The sequence below is a fragment of the Drosophila mojavensis genome, unplaced genomic scaffold (assembly GCF_018153725.1).
Source record: "Drosophila mojavensis isolate 15081-1352.22 unplaced genomic scaffold, ASM1815372v1 contig_19, whole genome shotgun sequence".
Lineage (NCBI taxonomy): Eukaryota > Metazoa > Arthropoda > Insecta > Diptera > Drosophilidae > Drosophila > Drosophila mojavensis.
In genome coordinates this window covers 2,725,676-2,750,270 of record NW_025318726.1, presented here as the reverse complement: position 1 = coordinate 2,750,270, position 24,595 = coordinate 2,725,676, and the positions used below count along the sequence as shown (strand labels likewise).

At 38.9% G+C, this 24,595-nt stretch overlaps 4 protein-coding genes and 1 non-coding gene across 5 annotated transcripts; 3 read left to right on the top strand and 2 right to left on the bottom strand.

Moving 5' to 3' along the window:
* Positions 1 to 7,021: 7,021 nt before the first annotated feature.
* LOC6572269 lies at positions 7,022 to 9,078 on the top strand. The gene is made up of 5 exons (XM_001998374.4): positions 7,022 to 7,190; positions 7,249 to 7,436; positions 7,497 to 7,910; positions 8,227 to 8,685; positions 8,749 to 9,078. Exons 1-5 carry the CDS (start codon positions 7,070 to 7,072, stop codon positions 8,956 to 8,958), a joined length of 1,392 nt encoding a protein of 463 aa, XP_001998410.2. The 5' UTR covers positions 7,022 to 7,069; the 3' UTR covers positions 8,959 to 9,078.
* On the top strand, positions 8,093 to 8,166 carry Trnat-agu. Its single transcript has one exon. It is a non-coding gene; the product is annotated as a tRNA-Thr (tRNA).
* A 363-nt stretch (positions 9,079 to 9,441) lies between the features above and the next one.
* On the top strand, positions 9,442 to 11,349 carry LOC6572271 (ubiquitin domain-containing protein 1). The gene is made up of 4 exons (XM_001998375.4): positions 9,442 to 9,742; positions 9,822 to 10,074; positions 10,794 to 11,034; positions 11,111 to 11,349. The coding sequence occupies exons 1-4, from the start codon at positions 9,658 to 9,660 to the stop codon at positions 11,291 to 11,293; spliced, it is 762 nt and encodes a 253-aa protein (XP_001998411.1). The 5' UTR covers positions 9,442 to 9,657; the 3' UTR covers positions 11,294 to 11,349.
* A 1,291-nt stretch (positions 11,350 to 12,640) lies between these two features.
* LOC6572272 (odorant receptor 83a) lies at positions 12,641 to 14,172 on the bottom strand. The gene is made up of 4 exons (XM_001998376.3): positions 13,653 to 14,172; positions 13,383 to 13,582; positions 12,779 to 13,328; positions 12,641 to 12,717 (listed from the first exon to the last, which is right to left on the bottom strand). The coding sequence occupies exons 1-4, from the start codon at positions 14,130 to 14,132 to the stop codon at positions 12,658 to 12,660; spliced, it is 1,290 nt and encodes a 429-aa protein (XP_001998412.2). The 5' UTR covers positions 14,133 to 14,172; the 3' UTR covers positions 12,641 to 12,657.
* A 900-nt stretch (positions 14,173 to 15,072) lies between these two features.
* Positions 15,073 to 18,980, bottom strand: LOC6572273 (alpha-tocopherol transfer protein-like). Its single transcript, XM_001998377.4, has 3 exons — positions 18,830 to 18,980; positions 15,957 to 16,261; positions 15,073 to 15,893 (listed from the first exon to the last, which is right to left on the bottom strand). The coding sequence occupies exons 2-3, from the start codon at positions 16,259 to 16,261 to the stop codon at positions 15,272 to 15,274; spliced, it is 927 nt and encodes a 308-aa protein (XP_001998413.1). The 5' UTR covers positions 18,830 to 18,980; the 3' UTR covers positions 15,073 to 15,271.
* Between the last annotated feature and the right edge of the window lie 5,615 nt (positions 18,981 to 24,595).

Sequence of the window (24,595 nt, the reverse complement as noted above, 5' to 3'; positions counted from 1 at the left end):
AGAGGGGCATGGTGCTGGGCGGGCAGAAGGCGCCGAGTATGGTGTTGCAGCTGCAGCAGGTTAATTGCATCCAATGCCAAAGTAGAAACAAAAGTCCTTCGCGGCACCCCAAAAGATTTTTCCGCATTAAAACAAGGCGAATGCAGCTCGCGACATTGCAAGTGCGGCTTGCACCTGCCCCATTTAGCCGCATGTCCTGTAACGTCTGCGCGAAGCATGCAGTTTTATGACGTGTGGCATGTGGCATGCCGCAGGACCTGCAACAAGACAAGACTAGGACCCATTCGCGCTACGAATGCGATCGATTCGCAACGGGCCGCGGGCCGCAACTTTATCTCGCGGTCGCCAAAATATTAATGACGTTATTTTCGCATTAGGAAGCAGCCATGACACGAGCACTCACGAGCATTTTACCTAATTGCCCATAATTACGGTATTCAATTTTAGCAGAACTCGGCTCTGCCGACTCTACTGGATCCCCCCGGCAAGAAGCTACCCTATGCAGCGGACAGCGGCGATTAACAATGTCCGATATACGTAGAGCTTTGGGCTCAACTTGCAATTTAAGGAGAGCGACTATGCTAATTGCAGTAGGCAGCAGGCAGCAGGCAGTAGGCCTACATTGAGGCAGGGGGCATGCCAGATAGCTGCCGAGATAGGGGTAGTCCATGCATTACGATGTAATGCAAACAGTTTGTCATCTTAAATAATATTCTCGTGCCTGCGTACCTCATAAATGGGACGCCAAAAAGCACGAAAATTCACGGCGGAATGAAATCGTTAGTGGAAGAAGAGGTTTATATGTATATTCTATATATGTGTTGTATATTATATTATATTATTATTCACACAGGATTGTTGTTTATCCGACGGCCCATCTGGCAACTCTACAAGGCTGAATGTATCCGAAGGACCTAAGTTTTCCTGTCTTGTTTAATCGAAGAAATCACATCTTTATTGATGTTGACGATAATCATTTTATTAGCTTCAGCTAAATTTTCGACATCTTTTTTTGACTATGATATATCTCAAAAGACCGTCTTGAGCCTGTACCGTGTATTGAGCTCGTCTCTATCAAAAGATATAGGGCTGCCAGATGGGTTCGTCGATGGATATACAACCCTGTATACAACCCTGAAGCATCAAACTCAAGGACATTAGTATTTGAGAGGTAATATCTAAAAATTCTAAACTCCTGGTTCCTTAAGCGCATATCCCTAGTATATTCACTGATGCAATATACTTGAACGTCATACAAGGTATTTCCTTAAACATTCTTCAATAATGATTACTATCTCAGCTATCGAAGTTGAAGCCCGCCGTAACCTGAGCAGGCAGTTATATCGCCGATAAGCCATGGCCATATTTTGCGGCACGCGTCCATCTCTAAAGGGAGACGAACGTAGCCAATGCGCGGCTCCTCCAGCACCTCCGGGCACCATCTCAATTTACTGCAATTAATGCAACAAATTTGTGTATTTTACATTGAAGGCTCTTTTCGGTTGTTGTTTTTGGCAGGCAGCAGCAGCAGCAGTCAATTTGCATAACGAATTGCACAGCACAATATGTAGAGTATAATAAATATTTAAATTTTATAGAGTAACTCTCCCCCTCTCTCTCTCTCTCATACACACACACACATACACACACTAGACATATCCGAAAGCGTTAAATTTACGACAGGTGGGCTGGAAAAATGCTCGACATTTATGGGCAACATGGCGTCGCCAGCGGATTGGTGCAGCTCACAGCAGAAAAAACAAAAAAAAAGTGGTTCAAGCCCAACTCCTGCCCCTCATCCGCTCGATCCGCTGCCATTTCGCATGCGCGCGCATTTAAATGCACTTCCGTTTCGTTTCTTTCTTTTTTCGGTTTCTCTATGTGTGTGTGTGTGTGTGAGCTTACCTTGTTGCAGCTCTTGCCATAAATTCGTAACTTTGTGGAAAATCATAAAAACTGAATTTATGGCTTAATTATATACATATATATGAGTGCATATATATTTATAACTATTTATATATAGTAAGTATATGGCAGTCTTCTGGCCATGGCTAGAGCAGCAGAAGCAGCCGCATTTCTTGTGCCTCATTTCACGCTGATGATTAACTGTCGCACACTCACACACTCGCACACACACTCACACAGTCACTCACACAGTCACTCACTCATTCACTCTCGACTCGGTCTGAACTTTTCGCCTGCATTTATGCTTAAATGCGCTGCAATTGTTCCTAAAATGCAGCCGCGGCACGCGATGATGGAAAACTTGAACGATTTTCATTTATTTTTCTCTTTGCATATACCCTGTAGTCAAAGCAGCAGTAAATAGTGCACAATAGACTGATCGTTCAGAATATCTGAAAGATACATTTTAAAAATTTTAAGTATATAATATATCCTTGGGCAGAACTGGACAGGTAAAATTGAGCTTAAGTACCTAATTTTTCACTTATTAAAAACGTAAAGAAATAGTGCTTACAAAAAGTTGGTGAAAGGAATAGAGTCAATATAATATATCTTAGTTAGTTACTTAGTCAGTTTTCAAATCTTTTTTTGTATGCCAAGATATCTCTTCTTTAAAAATAAAGTCAAATAAATTTTACTTTAATTTTCGACTATCAACAAATTTGTATTTATTTTCTCTGAGATTACGAGTATGATTGGCAGTAGTAGGAGTGCCTGATAGGTGATACGCTATGAGGAAATCATCTACGTTTCTTCCGATACCTAGAAAAAAATATACTGTTAAACAGTGTTTGTCATAAGCTTAAAGATTTACTTCGAAAACTAGATGTTACTCTATAGTAGTAGTATATTTGAAAAAGAAAGCCTTATCTATATGAAACTAACGGTAGTGATGCCTTATTTACTGAATATGCTTATAGCATATATTTACAGGATATGTTATTGTCAAACTAGTACTAGAGGGCATCTAGCAGTCGATACCACTCAAACTTTTAGAATACTTACCAATTTTGAGCTCGCTCTATCGCCGCTCAAGGCTTCCAACTACGAGCTGCTTTCGCACGTGATTATTATTGTGATTGTTTTATGAAAATATTTTTTATTGATTAGTTTTCATAAAAAGTTTTTTCAACATTTTTTTTTTTTCTTTTGAGAATTAGGCTAAGCAGCGGCCAACGCAGCATTTCCCACGTTGCGAGGTCCAAAAAGATGCTATCTGAGGTCCCTGCTGTTGCTTGGTTTCTTGCTGCACTGAGGGATCTGTACACACACACGTCTACACACATGCACACGCATATGCAGATGTATACATGTGTGTGCCTGTAGCTGTTGTCAGGCACCTGGCCAGACAGCTTGTCTATAAAAGCGAGCCTAAGAGCAAAGCCCGGGCTAAAGAATTTCTTGCATAAAGCCAATTAAATTAAGAAATCTGATTCAGTGCCAATGATTTTTTTATTTTTATTTTTTATTTTGTTTTCTTTCTTATGCTGAAGTTTCTCTTCCCATGCCGGACTCGGCTGAAAACGGGGTATATTAGAGACATGATTATGTGATCTCATATATAACTGAAGCTAGCAAACATATTTGGCTAAGAGCTAAGAATTTCATTCTACCTAAGTAATATATATAAATAAATAAATGTTAAGAAATACAAATGGAATTCCTTTCGAGACTGGCGTATTCATGTGTAGTATTCATCATTTCATCAAAGTCTTCATTAAACTAGGTTCAGAGCAGAGCATTGTACAGTCGCCTGCTATCAACGGCTTTGGGGATTCTTCAAGTTGGGAGAAGAGAAACCAGGAACGTGAATCACAAGGCAAAGGTAAGACACAGCAATTGGTATTTTACAACAAACAGCGCTTGCGTCCAGCTTATTTAACATAAATCGAATGGCTACTGGAATACACGTTCAGCCGTGGCTTATCTACAGCCGAGGACAGTGTCCGGGCTGCTGCTGCAGACTCATCCCGTCCCCAGCTCAGAATGTTTCTGCTGTCTGCTGTCTGCTGGCAATTTTCATTGAGTAAAGCGAGGCGAAACGACCTTTACAAGAATTGCCAGAGACGAAGCTGCAGCCAGAGACAAATCACGACCCGTAAAACAAGGCAGAGGGCAACTGACAGACAGACTCCAGCAACCAAGGCGGTTAAGAGTGGGGGAGGAGGCGAGGGAGTTGGAAGTGGAGGTGGATGTGGCGGCGTTCGGCGTTCGGCGTTCGGCTGGCTGTCGTCAGTTTCACACCTCAAAAGCCAAAAGCCAAAAGCTGACCCAACTAATAAGCCAGGCTCCAACTGCAGCATAACAGTGAAGAGACCACGACAACAACAACAACAAGAATAACAACAACAACTTGGCATAATAAATAAAAGCCAAGTAGCTGCCTTAGAGTCAGAGTCTTTGTAACTGGCCACATCCAAGCATATTGAATCGCGTTTATACGTGCGCTAAACGCAATAAAATCTAAATTGAATTTATTGTTGTTGTTCCAAATTGGTAGCAGTAAAATCTGGTGTATAGTAAGGAAACAATATTTTTAAGGAGAAGAATCGATCAGGTGTATAGCATAGTATTATAGTGTATATGTAAGCTTGTTCTAATCGATAATGCCCGATTTGGACATACCCTATGGCCCATAAATCATTCAATTCTGTTCAAGCTTCAAGGTCTTAGCCGTTCATAAGATGGTGGAAAGAACAAACGAGCCAACGATAAGTCGAATATTACTAAAAACAATTTAGTTTTCGATGAAGTCGTCCTCTCTTTCACTTGCATATTAAGAATATTTCAAGAAAACTATAAACCCAATTTTTAAATGTTTCATGGTATTTTGTAAAACTATTTAGGAGGTTGGAGTCCCTTTTGTAAAGCTTTAACATTTAATTTAATATGAATCGTAGATTGGAATTTAGCTCTATGTTTCATGGCTGATTGTTTACCTAACTTAGCGATTTCTTAACAAAGTCTGATTATTGTCATCAGCGCCGCATAAACGTGGCTTACAGTGGCTAAGCTGGCAAGTTGGCAAGTCGGTTGGAGGCTGGCCTGGTCTGCGATTTTCACAAGTTGATATCGCAAACACAAAATGTTAATGAGCAATTTCGAGATGGTGCGAAGTGATTTCATTATTTAAACTTCTCTTTTTTTTGTTTCTGTTACTTTTGTTGCATTCGAAGTCTTTTTCTGTTTTTTTTTTTTTTTTTTTTTTTTTTTTCGTCTTCTCAACTTCGACTTTTGTTGCTTGGCTGTTGCATTTCTTAAAATACTCTTTAACAAAAAGGGAAATGAGTATATAGACTCCACTGATAAGACTCTGATATAGTGACATTGATAGTCTCTGAAGACTCGCACTGTCGACGCTTTGAAGATATATAGTAAATATGTCATGTCCCACTTTTTCACTTTCAATGTAAATAACTCAAATACATTAAAATGAACATCAAACTGTATTTAAAAGTTGAATTTTAATTGATAATAATATATCCCATATTTATGGTATAAGAGTTTTCTGTTCCCTAGCTTGAGACATCATAATAAGAAAGAAAGCTATTAGATCACAATTGACTTTCCCTATAGAGCGAGCTATGATTTCATTGCCTAGATTACTCTGATTAGGTAACGCCGTATCTTCTAATTATGCAAAAAAAAATGCATAAAAATAATAAAAAACTTATTTAAATTCAGTTAATTCTATTTGAAATTATTCTTAATACTTGAGCGAGTATTATGCAGTCAGTTGCGTCCAGCTGTAGCAATCTTACTTGGTTTTCTTATTATTATTATTACGCCTGGTTCATTGGGTAATGAAAACGAAATAATTTTAATTGGGTCGCTGGCAGCAGCAACAACAGCAACAACAGCAACAACTGCAACAACAGCAGCACTTTTTTCATCGCACCTATAAGAAAGCAGCCAAATTAATTATTTCCTGTTAAATTAGTTTTTGTTTTCTTTTGCAATTTCTGGCATAAATTACGGCTCAAGTCAATGAATATGCAACGCAGAAAGTGTCACCTGTCGCAGTCGCATTCAGAGCGATGGCAGAGTTTTGAGGCTCTTCAGCTCGTGTTTTTGAGCTCAGCTCCTCAGCGCACTTCAAAACAATGTTCCGCCGCATAAATGAATAGCAACTAGGCTGATCAACTGGGTCGCATTTGATGATTAAAACATAAATTGCACTGGATGCGAACCCTTTTGCGACTGATATCGCATAAACCATGTATGTCTATGTCTGTGTGTGTGTGTGTTTGTGTGTGTGTGTGTGTGTGTGTGTGTGTTAGTATTTATATGTGGTATGTCTATAGGGTAGTTGAAGGGTTGCTTCTCGCGCACTAAAATTACACTTAATTAAACATCAGGACATTAGCGTTTTTTATTTTTTCATTTAAGACTGAGACATGGCATGTTAGTTATCCCCTTAACTCCTTGGCAAATATTTAACATGAGCTGTAAAATTGGCTATACCCATTAATAATTGCGGTCAACGGGGTATATTGCAATTGAGCCAATTTATGCAACGGAGGGTGGGTTAATTTATAGATATATCGGAAGGATTTTATTTTTGCAATTTCAGAGATATAAATATTTCGTAGCTCATATGTTATATACGAAATAAATCTCTGAGACCTCAGAAGCATTATGTAAGGATTCTTAACTTATCTCTAAGTCGTGTTTATGAAAGGAACATTTTACTTTACCTATATATAACTTTGATGTTTTCCTAAAGTTGGGAATCATATATATAAAAACATATTAAAGAATCTACCATATGTATATACATATTCGATCCCTATTGAATTTGTTACTTTCTCATTTAGATCATGCGCTAAATAAAATTCTAATTCACCCATCACCAATCCCAATGTCTTTGCGATTTGAAATATGTTTTTCTTAAAAATTTTGTGTAGGTTCAAAATCTTGAATATTGAATACCAACGGATAGACAATCAGACGGAGATAACTGTTTTGCACTCAGCTTGTCATCCTGATCAAAAATGTTTATAGTTTTTGCAGTCTGCCACGCCTCCTTCCTGAAGCATATTCAACAAAGGCTCATTACATATATTAGTATATATGTATGTACATAACGTAGGCCTGGCTGAAAATGTTACAAAAACTGCTGCTGTATTTCGTGTCGCTAAATATACCCAGCATCTATGCAAGTTGCACCGTAACGCGCGTAATCATGCGCGTGCCGCGGGAGAATGATATAGGCCTCATCTTCGGTAAGCTAGTGGAAAAGAATAATATTGCATTCAGCCACAAAACTGATTAGTCCAACAGATCTGACGATAAGCAATCGAAAGAAAAATAAATCCGAATTGCTGGATTTGACTGTGAACTCAAATGGGGACTGCACCTTGAACTTGACCAACGGGCAGACGCTTCAAGCGAGCACGATTTTCGGCGGCGACTTCGGATCCATCGAACCGGGCAACAGCATCACCGTCTCCTTGGTGTGGCCTACTGTGGTCAGTTAGTTGCATTATGCCAAAGCATACGATTTATTTTTATCACAAACGCCTTTATAGTCGCTCTACAATCGCGTCGGCAGCTGCCCCATCGTCATCACCACCGCCAACCATCAGAATGAGGTATTCAAGACGAATCAAACATTGTACTTTGATACGCGATTTGAGACCTTGGATCCGGGCAACCACACGCTGCGGCGTCGCAAAGACTTTATAGACTGCAAGAACTGGGACAAGAACTATCTGCGCAATTGCACCCCCCTCAACTGTGAGGAGCGATATTTCGGCAAGCGCAGCTTCTACAATCGCACCACGGAGTTGTGCGAGCCGGTGCCGCCATGCTTTGGCGAGGGAAAAATATACGATTTCTATGCCAATGAGTGCATGGACATGAACAATTTTATAACGGATGAGGAAATAGAGCAGCTGAAGCAAGGAAAGTTTGATAATAACATTTTGGACCTGCAGCCCTATGTAAGTAATCAAAAGCCAAGCGCCATCTATGTGAAACAACACAAAGCAGAGACAAGCGCCATCTGTCGCTAGACATAACAAACATTTAGCTGCAGCCAACTTTGCTCTCAATTGATTGTGCATGTTGCTGTCACTGTTCTACACCTTGTCTTAATACGGACATTTTTTGGTTGTGGAGTAACGGCGCCGTGGCTTAGTTGGTTAAAGCGCCTGTCTAGTAAACAGGAGATCGTGAGTTCGAATCTCGCCGGGGCCTACACAGTTGAATATCCGCAAACTGATGTGGATTATTTTTTTATTTTTTTATTTTTTACAGAATACAATGTGGACTCCAAGCGAACCGGATATAAAACATACTTCGCACCCACGCAGACAAGCAATAAAGGAATGCAATTTTGCTACTAAGCTATCCTTAATTGACTTTAACAATTGTTTCCAACATCTAAAAGATCCAATAGTAACAGAAACCATAGCAACAACGCCTAAACCAGATGTAGCCAAAACACTAGGGAAAAAATCCGCTCCCGATTCCATGTTGAGAAGCTTATACTACGATTTTTTCCTGCCACTGAATGACGAACACGATTTGACGAGTACTAACGATATGGAAAACATTAATGTGAACAACAGTACAGCAGAAGATGATGATAGTGGTACAGACGAAGAAACTAACAACCGAAGCTTGGGTGCTAAGATCACATCGGGAACACTACAAATGTTATCAGAGTATACTTTAATAGAGCTGATAATGCTGGCTATAAAGATGTTGCTCATTGTGAGTTCATTTAAATTTTTTAGGCATATCAAGAGCAGCAACCAATAATTGCAATTATTTCAGATCTTATTGGTCATTGTATTTCAGTTTGTCCTAACCTTCCTTACCTATATAATAGTCTCTACGACTATATACACAATCTTGGTGATCATAGCTTATCTCAAACCGTATGAAGTGACTGCTGATAAGTTAAGCAAGAAACTAACTCCGCGCTTGAAGCTACCGTCACATGAGATTATGACTTCAGCTAGTTTGATGTCACAATGGAAATGAATATTTGATCGTTTTGCTGTTGTTAAATAAATTGAGTTTTGTGTTTAACACATTGCTACATACGTATATTAATAAATATGATTGTTTATCAATTACCAGTTCGCTCGCGAGCTGTCCATATACAGTGTTGAACAACGCTACGAATTATTGTGCGGGAACTTATAAGTTGAAATCAGTTGAACATAAAAATACACATTTCAAATCATAAAATTAGGCATAGTTATTCAATACTAAGGTAGCGCATATATACACACATGTATTGTGTATATTTGATTGAACTTATTAAAAAGCTTTACTTGTTTATCCATATAATATTTGCTGCTAAGAGTCTATAGAGTGGTTTTATAAAACTGTCATTAATGAAATAACTACAACCATTTAGACAATTAAACTTTAAAAAAACTAATACTATGATTGTAATAAAAACCAAACAAAAATACCATTTAGTACATTTTTTGATAACATGAGCGTATAAATTCAAAGTGACTGGGAGCGATAAAATATTTTTGAACGAGCTAGTTCGTTCGTTCTGTTCGTCTTATCGAACTATGGGAACTTTTCAACGAAACTCTGGTCACATTGCGTAAAAATTGTATGTCGCGTTGTTCGGCTGTTGCTCGTGTAAAAATTATAAAAATACAGAAACGCACAAATCGAAACCACCCAATTTAATGTGAGTATAAACACAAGGCCGCAACAATGGGAGCCTGTGTATGTCGCATGAATCCCGACAATGAGACAATGAGTGTTTCCTCGGCAAGCGCTTCGCGTCCGGTCAGCGCAGGTGAGTAGCCTTTTCACAGCCACATCAATTTGCATCCATTATCGATATGTAATTCTTTGTTATTGTGCGTGCCATATAGGGATTGCATTGGGGGGCGCTGCGCGTAAAAATCGCCCATTGTGCCATGAGACCATAAAATGGCGCTCCGACGTACCTTTAACCGAAGGACAACTGCGCTCAAAGCGTGACGAGTTTTGGGACACGGCTCCTGCATTTGACGGACGAAAGGAGATTTGGGATGCCCTTCGTGCTGCCACAAATGCAGCCGAATGTCTTGATTTTCAAATGGCCCAGGCAATTTTAGATGGCGCTAACGTATCTGTGCCCAATGGGTAAGTTTAACCTGGAGCTCTTATCAAATAAGCTACATCCCCTCCCAAGTACTTATATGACGCGCCGAATGCACTAAACACTAATGACTTTTGACGCGTCCTATAAAAAATCAATAAATACATAAAGTAAATTTACTTTTATTACATTGTCTAAATTACAATGTTGGCATATCGGAAAACTCTGCGCGTGCTGACGAGAGGAAAGCTTCACAAAACAAATGTGTTCAAGAATCTAAAAGCATTGTACACTTAAATGTGTTGCCCGAAACAGATGTTTAAAAGTCCAACAGGAATTGCATTGACTGGAATAGTTTTTATTAAGTGCACTGCTTCAATATATGTAATCAGAGCGAATTATTCTTCACTTTCAATTTACTTTGATTTTTATTGGAAATTGTCGCTTTGGTTGATCTAGCAACTTCCCGTTAATCGACTAAAGTAGATCTGAGAATCATAAAACTGAGTGCATATTATAAACAGAGTTTTATTGATGTTTGGATATGTGTTTCTCGGGTAATAAAACATGACACAACCAGTGATACAGAGAATCATTTGCTTCTTAAAAATATTTATTAATATATAATACCTGTGTTATCAATGTATAGGTCTAATTTTACTTGCTTGTTCAATTTTATGATTTGATTTTTACTTTACTTTTGGCTTAAGACTTTATTCAGTTATCAAGGTAGTTACTTAAATATTGGATACATCTTTTGCAGCTACCTCACAGAATGCTACGACGAGTTGGGAACACAATACAAGGTACCTATTTACTGTCTGTCATATCCCATTAACATTGTAAAGGAAGAGAATGGACGTGATTCGCCAGCCGAATACTCAGAGCCCGTTGACGGTGGAACCGAAATCATTCTTAAGCTGCGCATATCATCTTCAATGACTGATGTTAAACTGCCGGTATACTCTAAGGACACGGTGGGACAGTGCAAGAAAAAGCTGCAGGTGAGCTACTCTCTCATAGTTGCTTAGTTTTGATGAACTCAATTTGCTAATCTTTAAATTGATGTTATGCATGCAGTCTGTTGAGGGAGTTGATGCGTGTTGCCAACGTTGGTTCTACAGCGGTAAGCTGCTGGGCGATAAGGTGCCCATTGATGAGTGCAGCATTCACCAAGGCTATGTGGTGCAGGTCATTGTTAATACGGAGCACTACAATCACGACAACAGCACGAGTATTGTTCACATGTCGCTTGCGAGCTAGCAATGCACCAACTCCAAACTAGTCATCTTAGGTATCAACAGCGGCAACCAGCTTTGTGAACAGCATCAACAACCGGCTAACAGCAACAACAAAAGCAACAATGCCAAATACTCAGGCAACAGCACAATGAGCTTTCATTTCATGCACAAAGAACAACAAAAACAACAACAGCAAACGTATTGCATTTATCAGAAGTACTTGCACAATGCTGATAGCCTTGTTTTGTTTTTTTCTTTACTGGCTGCTCGCCTCGTTGCTGTTGTTGTTGCTGAATTGCAATAGCAATATATACAATTCTGAGCAAAAACAAAAATTTATGGAAAAACCTAAAAATATAAAAAATGAATCATATATAAATATATATTTTTTTGATAATAATTATATATGTTAAAAAATTAAGCAGTCGCTACAAAACATAGTCTGTATATCCAGATGTGTTCTGTAGCACTTCTGAATGATGAAATTCACAATTGAAATTCAAATAAACAAATGTAAATTTTTTATGAAAAAAAAAAAAAACATGTAGAACTGCAAAATCAGAAAAGATGATAAATAGAAACTGTTTATTAACTAATTATAAGCGAATATTTCAAACATTTCTAAGTATTGTAAAAAGAAAGAAAAACCAACAACAAGAATCAAGCAATTGTAGTATTTGGCTGTAATAGACCAACAAAGCAAATCATTTGCTTGAACTGTTGAGATACTACATCAACTTTTGATACTATACATGAAGCATAAATTAAATGTAAGGATGAAAGCCAGGCACAAATTTAAACTGAATAACTTTTGCAACAAAAACAAAAGAAACAAATTAAATTGTTAAATATATTTCTTGCTCATTGTAGTTAACACAAAGTAGTAGGAAATGGTTGGACAAGGAAACGTAAATATCGGATAGAGTAAACCCAAGTACCTTATAAATGTATATGATTTTTGCTTATAGTTTTAAAGCCATAACAAAAATACAATGAAACGGTTATTTATTAAACGAAAACCATAATTTTGTATGTATGCTTTTCTATTAAATTATTTATTACAACATTGAGATCAGTCGAGATCAGAACCGCAACGAACAAATACAATATTTGAACGTTCGTTTTTACTATTATTTAACATATACATATGTTTGTAGGGCACACGCAATCGTGAGCCAGCGTGAATTAATCACAAAACCACAACAATAACATTAAATAACTAAATATTTAACAAATCAATTGGTGTTGTGTTTGAGGTATTGACATGTGTTCGATGTCTCTGCCATTCAAAGCTTAAGTGTATTACTTTTTATGCAAGTTTTTTTTATTTTTTATTTTAACAATTGTAATATACAAAATAAAACATTAAAGCGAATCTTGCGTTCTTTATCCACGCGCATCCATCTTCTGCAGTAGAGTGAGGAAGGAGAAAGCCGTTGTAATCGTCTGGAATGCAAGCAACATGATTCGAGTATCTTTTATAATGATATCTAATTGTGCCACTCACACTCCTAAAGCGGTCCACATTCAGATTGTAAATTTTACCAGCCGTCAGACGAAACGGGCGACGGGAATTAATAAGGAAAATAATATAATCACTTCGCAGCTGGCGCATATGCAGCTGCCAAGGACTGCGCCAGAGAGCTTCGCCGCATCGCTGGCTGTTCTGGTAGACCACATCAGCGAAGTAGCAAATGATAAAGAGCTCGTACAGGACAAGGAGCAGGTACTGACCCAATGACACCATCCGCATGATCGAATTCGCCGTTGTGCTCTTTGTGGAAACGAAAGCTACCAGGCACATGAGAAACGTGACTTCGCCGATCTTAAATAGCCAAATGGGATTGTAGAAGCGTTCCATCTTCTCCAGGACACTAATGATATAACGATGGTGTTCTAAGCACCGGGTTAGGGAGTGCCTGAAGGCAGTGGGTAAGTCCATAGCGTTGCTGAGACTTTTCTGGTGCTTCAGCTCTGTCATCGACGTTTGCATTTCTACGGAGTAGCTATACTGATTCACTTCGGCATCCGACACGGATTGTGCCTCCTGGAGCTCGCTGTGAATGGGACCATTTAAGAATACGTCTACAGGGATTTATAGTGCGGATCACCTTAACTCTTGCATAGTGGCACCCATCTTCAAATAACTCGTAGCTAATATATTTTTAAGGCTGCACATCAACAAATCGTATTGTCCAGATATTAGAATGCCCAAGACCATGTGAAAGCCACTGGAAGACGCGAAGGCAGCAGCCACTTGAATCTGCCCAACGGCCTGAAGGAAGAACACCAACTCGTAGACAAGCGGTTGCTGAAGAAATGAGGAGTAACGGGTATTCCAAAACAGATTCCACAGTGCTTAGCTATTCATTCAGACTTACCTTATAATCGAAAGGATACCAACAGCCCAAAGGGAGACTCCTGTCTCGGTATGCTATGGGCAGCACCAGCCAGAAAATAGTGCCTATAAAGCAGCAGTAGACATAGCTCTTGATCCATAGATTGGACTGTCGCAGCGCTCCCCTAACGGTCACATACGTAAAGCCGTGCGCCGAACGTAATTGGTGCTTATCGTTGACAGTGCTGATGATGTCGTTCAACATATTGTACCTGAAGCGTCGGAAGTAGAGCTTCATGGTGATAGTCCACATATAGATGATCGTCTGTATGAGACAGTTGACAAGGAATTCCAAATCGCCTTCGTCGTAGTATATGTAGAGAGAGCACATGAACAAAATCTCAATGTGCACACACACGAAATACGTGAATATCTCATAGCTCCTGCTCAACACTGTGGTCAGTAAATGCATATAACTGTTTTGATACTCCGTTCTCAAGGTATACATTGCAGCCATTCGCATTACCGACACGATGAAGGTGAACAGATCGCGCCGTTCGATGGGCTCCTCTTTGGAAATGTCTGTGCTCGTCATGATCTCAATTTTTGCTGTTTAAGATTTCAGTTTTCACGCTCTTAAATAGGCCAGCTATCGAGCTTCCATTTACTTTACCTTAAATTGTTGGGTACAAACCGCCTATTAGGCTTTAAAAGTTTTTGATGACAATTGAATATATTTTTAATAAATAATGCATTTTTTGTTGTATTATACATATACATATCTCCTTAACTATTCAGGTTTACAGAGTGGTGCCGAAAATGAGAAAGATTCGATACAGTTATCCGACCATGTAATAATTTGTTCACGCTTCAACTTGATTTCGTAAAAGTGAATAATATATTAATTGAAAATCGGATTTAGAAAAGTCCAGGCACCTTATCATTTCAAGATAAGCAAGGACATTTTTTTGACAAAGTAGTATAATAAAGCTCTTACTATAAGCAACGAAAAATCTTTAAATATTCAAAGCTTACTCATACAACAACGTTGACTAATTTATAAACTGTAATATACTGCTTTACGGTCTAAAATCCTATTCCAATATACTATAATAATGAAGTTATATTTTCGATTTAGCACTCGGATCATATAGAAAGTATTTCCATCTATAAAGAAAATTTGATATGAATATGTGAAGATAGTGATGCTAATATACTCTTTTGATAATATAAGTATTTATAATAAAGGTATTTTTCCTAGCTTCATAATTATATTAATTTGCATTAAAACTTTTTCGAAGTTCCGTCAACTTTTAAAGTATAATTTAACGTTAGACTCCCTAGGCAGACAAAGGTTTCACATAGTTAGTAATTTGTATATATTGATGTTGCCACCCCATAATCACACTATATATAACCAAGTAAATCTGATACTTTAATTGAAACGAGTTGAAGGTTTGATATTCATTCCTTAATATGCTGCGGTTTCTTTATTGTAATTACTGCACTTTGGGGCGATATGAGTCAACATGCAATACATAGATAGGGAATGAAGCGAAAAGCGAACAATATAAATGTGAATGGGCAATAAAATGGGTGAGTGGTTAATATAAGAATATATATAAGATACACATATGAAACATGTTGGGTATAATTGTAGTCTCAATCTATGTTTAGTTGACGGAACGTGCCCTCCATGCCGAACAGATCATCGGTAGTCTTTGGTGCACCTGGGCGCAGTGATTCGTTGGCCTTCTTGTCCTCCTGCTCCTTGAACCACTCCGTGTTGTCGGCCAGCTTCTTCTTCCACCACTGGTTGAGCTCAACAATGGGTCCCGCCTTGCCGCCGTATTCGTTGGGCAACAGCTCACGTGGCACCACCTTGTAGAGGCTCTCAACATCGTTGTGGAAGGTAATGCGGCTGCGGATCTTCTCCTTGACGAAGGGCTTGACAAAGTTGAAGATGGTGTCCACCAATGGCGAAATGTTGATCACATGCACCTCCTTCACCTTAACGGGATACGCCTCCTGCACGGCGATCAAGAACTTCTTCACCACCGTGGGGGAGAATTTGGCAAAATGAGAGGCGCTTGCGACAGCTGCGTCCAAAATGAAGATGTCGCCAGCAATGCCCACCGACTCCTCCGCCAAGCGGATGTCGCCGATCATCAGGGCCACCTTCATGGCATCCAGAATATGGTGGGGCTGGAAATCGCAGTCGATGCCTCGGATGAATGTAATGCGACGTCCGTTGGGCGTAATGCCTGGCAATGTGGGGCAGTGGCTGAAAGAATGACGGACTCATTAGGCTGGGCTATCGAATGGTTTCCGTTGACTATTTCTTTACACATAGTCCAGCACAATGTTGAGCTCCTCGCGATTGATGTCGCGGTTGGAGAAGAACTCGGGCACCGCGTTCCGCATCGTGTAGTACATATCGAGCTTCTTCTTCACCTTCTCCAGGCTGAACTTGCAGCCGCGCAAGAAGGTCGTCAGACGCATATCGTCCATGTCTTTCGGCAAATGGGGCTGAGTCTCCAGCCATTCGCGAATCAGCTTAATGTCGCGCTCAATGTCTGCTGGATCCTCGGGCTCGCGCAGCTCCTCGCGAATGCTCACGCGCTGGGCAGGAGTCGGATGTAGTAGCATCATCTAAATGACGAGTGTGAATAGGGGAGTAAAGAAAATAATTCGAGTTGTTTTATCGGAATGACCTTCAATTCAATTCATACAAAATCATTTTAAGTGTTTTTAGGACCTTCTAATTGCACAAGAGTTAATAGCATAAATGACGACTCTAAGCGATGCCCGCCCAACCCATTTGTTACTTGCCCAATCATTATTTTTGACATATTATCTTTTGATCTAAAAATCATTTTCATATTTTAATTGGAATACTTAGAAATCTCAAGTGGAAGTCACACGCGACTGCCTCGATTCATTGGCATGGCCAGACCCCTTATTCGACTCTCTATGCGAGCACATTGTCAAAATGTTTCTGGCTGTAGTTAGAGCCGGGTATAGAGACCGACTCATAGCACTGTCACGCCCACTTGCGTAAGGTATTCAGCTGGGCCCAAATCAACTGCGAAGCGACCTTAAAAAACTCAACTGTTCATGGTTCACGTTTATTCGGCAATTTCGGTTGAGTTTTGATGTGCTATCGGCGATTGCAGCAACAACTATATATGAGTCCATAAAAGTGAGTGCAAAATGCGAAACAAACAATAAATGTATAGTGAATAGTATAATGTAGCTCTTATGCAAATTCAAAACGTGGAAACAACTGGAACTAAGTTCATCAGCAAATGTGCCGGGAAAGCGATTTAAAGATTTATTTTTGTTGTCTTAATTTTGCTCTTAAATGTTACTTTCGTAATTTCGCTGAGCTCCACTTTGACTTCCCAGGCAGTTACGTGGAAACAAAGCTGTTGCTTCTGTTAAAGTCAAGTTGTTGTTCTCCCTGCACTTACAGCCATTAGGGGCATGGGGTGACTAATATACATATAGTTATAGACAGGCAACACTTAAAAAACAGCTAAATACAAAGCGGAATATTATAGAGCAAATTTTAATTGTTATTTTGTATATCTTTGAAAACTTCTATGAAAATTTCGGCTATTCTCGATCAGTCTAATTTTATTTTAAATTTCTTATTGCTAAACTTGCAAACTTAAATTTTGCTAAGCTATTCCAAAGCTTGATCGATTAATACGAGTTTAGTCTATGCCATTAATTATATTTTCTAAATTTTTGAGGTCTGAACACAAAATATTAATTAGTTCAATCAACTGGTTTTAAGGTAAGCTATAAATTTGCAACACACTCGTGCAATCGGCAATTATTGAACGGCGTAGTGAGGCAGCGATTGTATCAAAACAGATTGCGATTTGACCAAAAACAAAACAACAAAAAATGTTGAAAATTATGAAACGAATATTGCAATATTGAAAACCGTTAGCTGAATTCTGCCAGCAGGAGCAGCAGCAACAGCAACAGCAACAATAACAAACCAACATCAATTACGGTAAATTTGTAAATTTGATGAATGTGGATGTAATTTTTGGATCTGTATGTGCTGCTTGCCCATTATGAGGCAACTAAGCTCACAGTTCTCTATGCACACTCATGTGGCTTTGTTTTTGTGGCTGTTGCTGTTGCTGTTGCTGTTGCTGTTGCTGTTGCTGCTACTGCTGCTGCTAATGGCCATTGCGTTTATTGCAAATGTTGCCTGCAACAACTTCAAATATTGCGAAAATCTTCGCAAAACCAAATGTAAGGCGGTTAAAATAGAAACGGGTTTATGGCCTGGCTTTTGGTCTTTAGCTCTAGCTCTGACACTCTCTATCTCTCTCTCTCCTTCTCTCGTCACGCTGGCTCTGTCCAGCTCTTATACTGGAACATATATTCATATACTCATATGCCATTACTGTCACAGTATAGGGTATAATGTTTTTGCTGCAAGAAATGCAGCAGGAGGCCTGGTCTATCCCATAAGAAGGAGCAGCTGAGTCGTCCAAGGTATATTGTAGTCGCGCAAGCTCGACTAGACCACTCTAGTTATTACTTTAATGTTGTTGATGTTGCTGTTGCAACTTCTTGGTTGCCGTGGGCTTATTGGACAGATTGATGGCTCGAGTTTTCCGCCTAAAGTTGATGGGGGAACGGGCTCCGTATGTGAGCCAACTTTTAAGTGTTGTTGATCTTGATCAAGTGGAGAGTGAAATTGGGCGCAGTCATTGTTGCTTCTGCATTTGTATATTTTGTGTTTACTTTGTATTGAAATTATTTTGTAGCTGCGTCACATATTTTTGGCGATTGCAATTGAAATTCCTGCGGCAACAATTGAAGAATTTTGTAGAATTATTGTTCACAATTTTGCCAGTATCACAATTGACGGTTATTTATGCGCATTCCAGGCTAACCTGCTGTCGTTTATTCAGTGTTGAACTTGGTTGAAGAAGACCACTTGTAATTGCAATTGTTCTTCCTTGAGCACACTTTAACTGCACATGATTTGCACAAATTTTGGTTTTTGTCGGGGCACTCATTAAAATTCCATGCTGCATTTCAACATGACAATATAACATAAAATGCAAGAATTTATAATGGAATGCGGCGGAATTTATACAAAAGATCGGCGAGGAGACCAATTCTTTCTTCTTCCTGAATAACCGGCTCTATGCAATATTTTAATATTGCCTGAGGATTACAGCTCACCTTGATTATGCTGGTTAGTCAGTTAGTGTTAATCCTTATATGGAGGGGGTTTTTGGTTGAAATATCCAATTGGTAGCGCAGGAGCGGAATGGATAGCGGAGCCACACAACTTGACCGAAGCACTGAAGACGATAACTAAATCTGACTGTCTCGAAACAAGTTACAGCGCGTATAAATACTCACGAGCAGCCAGTAAAGCGAACCAACGAAACGCCAGCTGACGAACGACGACGACGACGACGACGACGAAGGCGACGGCGATGACGACGACAATTGCAATAGCAACAACACGCGTGGAAGAAAACCGAAAGCCGTTAAACAGATCATGCCACGAAAATCGGCCAAAGAGAAAAATCTGCACGAACCAGCAGCAGACTGTCGACAGTCTGCGTAAGTTTTCGCGGCGTTAGCTCTAGAGTCATCGGGGGATCGGGGCAACGCTTGAGGTTCGGGGACAGAAGAGCTGCGCCGCGCCGTTTGCGCAAGATAAGTTCAATGAGCGCACGCCGGCCACAGACCCGCCACGCTCCACTGCCGGTCATTCAAGCCGTTCCGACTGCAGCAATACAACCAACGGTCAGACCCAAATTCTGTCAGCTGCTCAGCCAAGTTTCGAACCACGTTGCGACTGTCGCCAGTCAAGTTTGTGCCTTAAGTCTTTTGATTTTAATTGCCCTTGAGGCCATCAAAAATGCGAATTGGGGGTATGATGATTTCATTAACATGCATGCAACTGGCAGAAGCAGTTTGCTGCGACCCCATGAAATTTTTATTCTTTATAACTATGTGACGAATGTGCCTAAGAGTCCAACTGCCCATCTATTTCTCATTAAGAACTTGGGTTCTAAGGGAACTAAGAATTTCAATCTCGCACTCAAGATTCGGATATAGCACTGATAATACGGATCATTATGGCTTAAATTTAATCTATAATTTATTATTTCCAGTTCCCTGAAGTTGATTTAAATTGATATTTAAATAATTAAGTATATCTCCCACGTCATTAGGTATTTGTGCAAAATAAATTAAGTAAATAAAAAACTCATTGTTCTACTCAATTTGATAACAACTCATTTAAATATTTAATTATACGGCTCTTATATATGCATATATCGTATATTTGGTCTATTATTCAAATAAATAAATAATCTTCAATTATAAATTCATATACTTAATGGATTAATAAATATACTTCTTTTCGAATGCATTGTTTTCATTTGACTTCCATTTTCACCCCTTACATTTGCCTTTGCTACGATTGTAGTAGAAGTTCAACAAAGTTGAAGATTTGTGAATTAATTTTAAGTGGATTGTCGACTCTGACTTCAGAGTATTTATTAGTCCGCAACAAACGACGAAGATGAGAAAACTCTTACTTCTCTTCATTGATTGCTTTGAGGGAGGCAAATGCGTTGCCTTGCTCATTGCTATTTTATATATATGTATATAAACATATTTTTTCTTTCTATTGCCAAAAATAAAAATAAAGTAATAAATATTACTTAGGCCCGCCGCCATATCATGGCGAAATCTAAGCAGCACACAAAATGTGGAGTAAAATCGCAGCCAATTGGCGAATATAATGTAAACGCCTTTGCGTGCACATTGGATTTCCACTCAAATCTGTTTTGCCATAATTATTTCATTTTTGTTTTTCTTTGTTTTATTTTTCGACATTTTTTAATTAAGCAATTTAGCAAAGCAAAGCAGTCCGTAGTCTGAAATTTTTGTGCGAACAAAATTAGAGCCGTTGAACTTGTGTCAGTGGCAATAGCATTTCCTCATTTTCATTTAAATGAAAAACGTTTTCCATAATGCACCGCGACCATAACTTTGTAGTGGATTGCGTTAAAGCTTTGTTTTCTTTCTTTATTATTGTCGATAGCCGGGAGCCATTAACACTCACCAATGTGCATTCGCGAGCGATATTCAATACTTTATTAGTGTGACTTGGACATTGACTAAATTTCTTGACGTCCAGCATATTGGCATTGATGATCTTGAAAGTACGCTGGTTTGGTCCCAAGGCTAACTAACATATCTGTCATCTGAAATATTAATAAACTTATGAAATATCTGAAATTTATTTCAATAATTATAAAAACTTTTAATGTTACATATTACCATATTTTCCAAATATTTATATAATCTGTATATGCTATCTGTCAGTCCATTGCATTAGTTTTCTGTAATATCCTTACAAAATGTAAGCGGTTAAACTAGAAATGTAAAATAAGTATGTCCATTGATAAGGTGTTCAGGTATGCATTTAGGTAACGCTTGCTGGTTGGCGTATATATGCCATGGCCACTGCCAATTTAACTATATAATCTATATCATACTCTTGATCTTCACTAATATAATAGTTTTATAATAATACTTTTATTACTACGCCCAATAACGGATTCTAGATATACTGCATTGCGCAATGATATGTAGCTATCATTTTTCTCTCTCTCTCTCTCTCTCTCTCTCTCTCTCTCTCTCTGTCTCTCTCGGAGTGATAGTTGAAAAAAAAAAAAAAAAAAGAAAAGAAAAGCTTAGACGCAAACTCACTCGGATATTATTACAAGAGCTCAATGCAAATACTATTGCACTACAGCAATCAGCCTTCTAGGGATTAGAAAATATAGAACACTGACTATTGCCTATTTGTCTTATAATATCACATCATAATAATGTACAGTATAATCCCGATAATTCGAAATGGCAAGGATATCCGATTTTTCAGATCGAATTTCGTTCAAGGGGATAGAAATTTTTTCGATTTATCGCGATTTTTGATTTATCGTAGTACGAATTATGGAGACTCGACTGTATATTATACATACATTGGGAAATTTAAGACCTATATGTTTGATCAAACTTTATTAATATTTTGCTTGAAATAAAAAGTAAATATATCAAAATAAACATACGTGTATATAAAACCGATTGACGATATGAAAAAGGTTTACTCAAGCTTTAGCTTCAGTTTCAGCTTTCGCCACATAATTATGTAATTTATGCAGTATGCAAAGTTTAGGGTCAGTCGATGTTGGCAGCAATAAAAGAAACAACTAGCAAACACTTTAATGCTGCACATGTAATGTTAACAGTTTATTAATCTACCTAAAGGAATTTGCGCAGAGGCTATAACAAATTCAAGAAACAATGTCAAATCGTGTTGAAAAGGTATATATATAAATGTATGTATGCGTGTGTGAGTGTGTATATGTACTCATATATCTCTTAAATAAGAAATTAAAGTCATGGAAATGTGCCCCTTTTGGACTTTCTTCCTCACCTGTCTACAGTTGAAGCCAAGCAACAACTACTTAGGGGCAACTACAATGATGAAGAGTAGAAAACTAATTAAACAGTAGACTAATAAATTAAGCAGCTGCTACCCACTTTTGTTGTTGCAGTGTGCGCAAGTCAAGAAACTTTCATTGCCAGACGAAAGTCTGTGCCATAAAGAAATTAACAGCAACCACTCCATGTTGGCAGAAGACAAAGAGGAAGAGGAAGACCAGCTAGTCTTTAACGCACATGTGAGCAGGGTAGCCCCACCGCTCTAGAGAGAGAGAGAGAGAGAGAGGAGGGGGAGGGGAAGGGGGAGAGACACAGCTGAAGACGAGCAACTCTGGGCAAAGTCTTTAGAAGAGGAAGGTAACTTGTTGTTACAAGCCCATAGACACGAATAAAAGTACATACTTCGTGTTTCCTTAGCGCGCACACTGGTTTAGTGTCAGGCACATGAAAGCTGTTAGAAGCTACATAAAATTCCATCTGGCAGCAGCAGCCCCCAACTCCAGGCCGACGGGTCTACAGCCGTACAACCGTAGAGCCGTATTGCCGTATTGCCGTGGCCGCAATTCCAGCCGAGTGTGAGTTGAGTTCAGCTCGGTTCAGTTCAGTTGCAGTTGGAGCTGGGGTTGGGCAATTCGAGAAATCATAAACATAAAGCGCGCTTTCAAAATGTGTGATTCAGTGTGTGTGCGTGTGTGTGCGTGTGCGTATATGTGTGTTTCTTTTAAATTACATTTTTGCCACTTTTCGTTAAAAAAAAAAACACTCAACACACTTTAATTGCCAACTTCAATTGTTGCAGTAACGGACTTAGCTAACAGTTGATTTTGTTGGCTTTTAATGCGGCTGCCAAAAATTTTAAATGAACAAAATGGAAAAAATTAAGCTAAAACGAGAAATGGCAGACTAGAAATCGGCATTAATAATTTACATTGCATTAAGCGAGTTTTGCTCATCTGTCCGTCAAAATTGTTGGCATGCAGCGAAGCGAGCAGTGCCAATGTCTTTGCAGATGGCGGGCGGCTGACTGTGGGCGTGGCACGTACAATGAGTCAACCTGAAGATAATAAAAGTGCAATTCGAATTAGCTGCATTTCTTTCTCTGCTTTGCATTTAATAGTTGTCATAAATATTAATTAATGGGAAATAGGAAATCGGAAGAGAGATAGAGAGATAGTCTAATCTATATGTCTATATAGGGTATATCAAAGACAAGACAAGAACGAAATCCAAACTATTCCTGTTCGATTACCTCTCCATCCCGCTGGCTACAACTTCCATATGTCGGATTCGCATTAAGTGTTAGCATACCATTAGTTTGAAGAAGTATTTTTTAGCAGCATTACGTTATTTAAGGCGAATGAAATAAAGCAGAGGTTCAAAAGGCCAAACCAATGAGAACTGGTAATCTTCTAGTGCTGTGAAATTAGCGCAGAACGAGGCTTCACAGCTAGAGAGTCGCTTCGACCCAGTCTGGCGCCATCGTCGTAGAAAAACGAATAGAACATGGGGCAATGGCAGAGAGGAGGTGCAGGAGACAAGAGGTTAAGACTTTAAGCGAAAAGTGAAGAGACCACACGAAATTATGACTCACTGCGCTCTGAGTTTAATTAAATAAAGTAAAATAAATGGAGATCACTTCCATCTCCCACATATGTGCATATATTTGTATGTATGTGTGGGCGCTAGAAGAAATGCCATTTCACTTCTTTCCCTACTCAATTACCTCAAACAGCATCAAAGTATTTAAAATGAGTTTCCTGTCTTTGGTAGGTAGAGCGGAGTATTCAAATAGGATTTCAAAGTTAAATCGACCTAGCCCACGTCCATCTGCACGGCTTTCCTTCTCTCCGTCTATATAAAAGACCCGCTCTCGTATATAGCATTATATACTTTTTTATTTTTTTTTTTTAGTTTATCTCTAAGTTGAGGTTCAAGTTCGTTTGGTTTTAGAAGCGTAACTTGATACCACAAGAACTACGATTTCCGATTTATTGTGTCGGTGTAATAAATACAGATATTTTGTATATGTATAATTTTTTATAATTACCACACTTGCTCCCCATTTGAGCGTTGTGCTGTGGCTAACACACACACGTGGAAAGTTATTCAATAATTAATTTCCCATAGCAAAGCACATAAACGTAGCCGAAGCGAAGTCGCTGCGTAAAGTGCGTAGTTAACAGAGCGCGTGTTTATATGTTCGTGTGTGTTTGTATATATATATATGTGAGTTGTGTGTTGCTCGTTCCATATGTTTACATGCATATGCAATATACGAGCTTGGGCTGAATGGAATCTCAGCTCTTTACAGAGTTCAGTTTATCTCCCAGTCAAACAGTCTATTCTTACCTGTAGCTCCCTGATTTCAATAGATTCGTCTTTCCGTATATATCTAATACCGAGTAGAGTTGTCCTCTTTGAGCAAATGCATATTCCCTTTTTATTGTAGAGTGCTTAGGAGCCAAATCAGTA

Coding starts and splice junctions, on each gene's coding strand:
- LOC6572271 (XM_001998375.4), top strand. CDS start 9,658: ATGGGAGCCTGTGTATGTCGCATGAATCCCGACAATGAGACAATGAGT. Junction 10,075..10,793: donor AACGTATCTGTGCCCAATGG/GTAAGTTTAACC, acceptor CATCTTTTGCAG/CTACCTCACAGAATGCTACG. Junction 11,035..11,110: donor AGTGCAAGAAAAAGCTGCAG/GTGAGCTACTCT, acceptor TTATGCATGCAG/TCTGTTGAGGGAGTTGATGC.
- LOC6572272 (XM_001998376.3), bottom strand. CDS start 14,132: ATGCGAATGGCTGCAATGTATACCTTGAGAACGGAGTATCAAAACAGT. Junction 13,583..13,652: donor GGTATCCTTTCGATTATAAG/GTAAGTCTGAAT, acceptor TCATTTCTTCAG/CAACCGCTTGTCTACGAGTT. Junction 13,329..13,382: donor GCCACTATGCAAGAGTTAAG/GTGATCCGCACT, acceptor TCCCATTCACAG/CGAGCTCCAGGAGGCACAAT.
- LOC6572273 (XM_001998377.4), bottom strand. CDS start 16,261: ATGATGCTACTACATCCGACTCCTGCCCAGCGCGTGAGCATTCGCGAG. Junction 15,894..15,956: donor AACATTGTGCTGGACTATGT/GTAAAGAAATAG, acceptor TCATTCTTTCAG/CCACTGCCCCACATTGCCAG.
- LOC6572269 (XM_001998374.4), top strand. CDS start 7,070: ATGTTACAAAAACTGCTGCTGTATTTCGTGTCGCTAAATATACCCAGC. Junction 7,911..8,226: donor TTTTGGACCTGCAGCCCTAT/GTAAGTAATCAA, acceptor TATTTTTTACAG/AATACAATGTGGACTCCAAG. Junction 8,686..8,748: donor CTATAAAGATGTTGCTCATT/GTGAGTTCATTT, acceptor CAATTATTTCAG/ATCTTATTGGTCATTGTATT.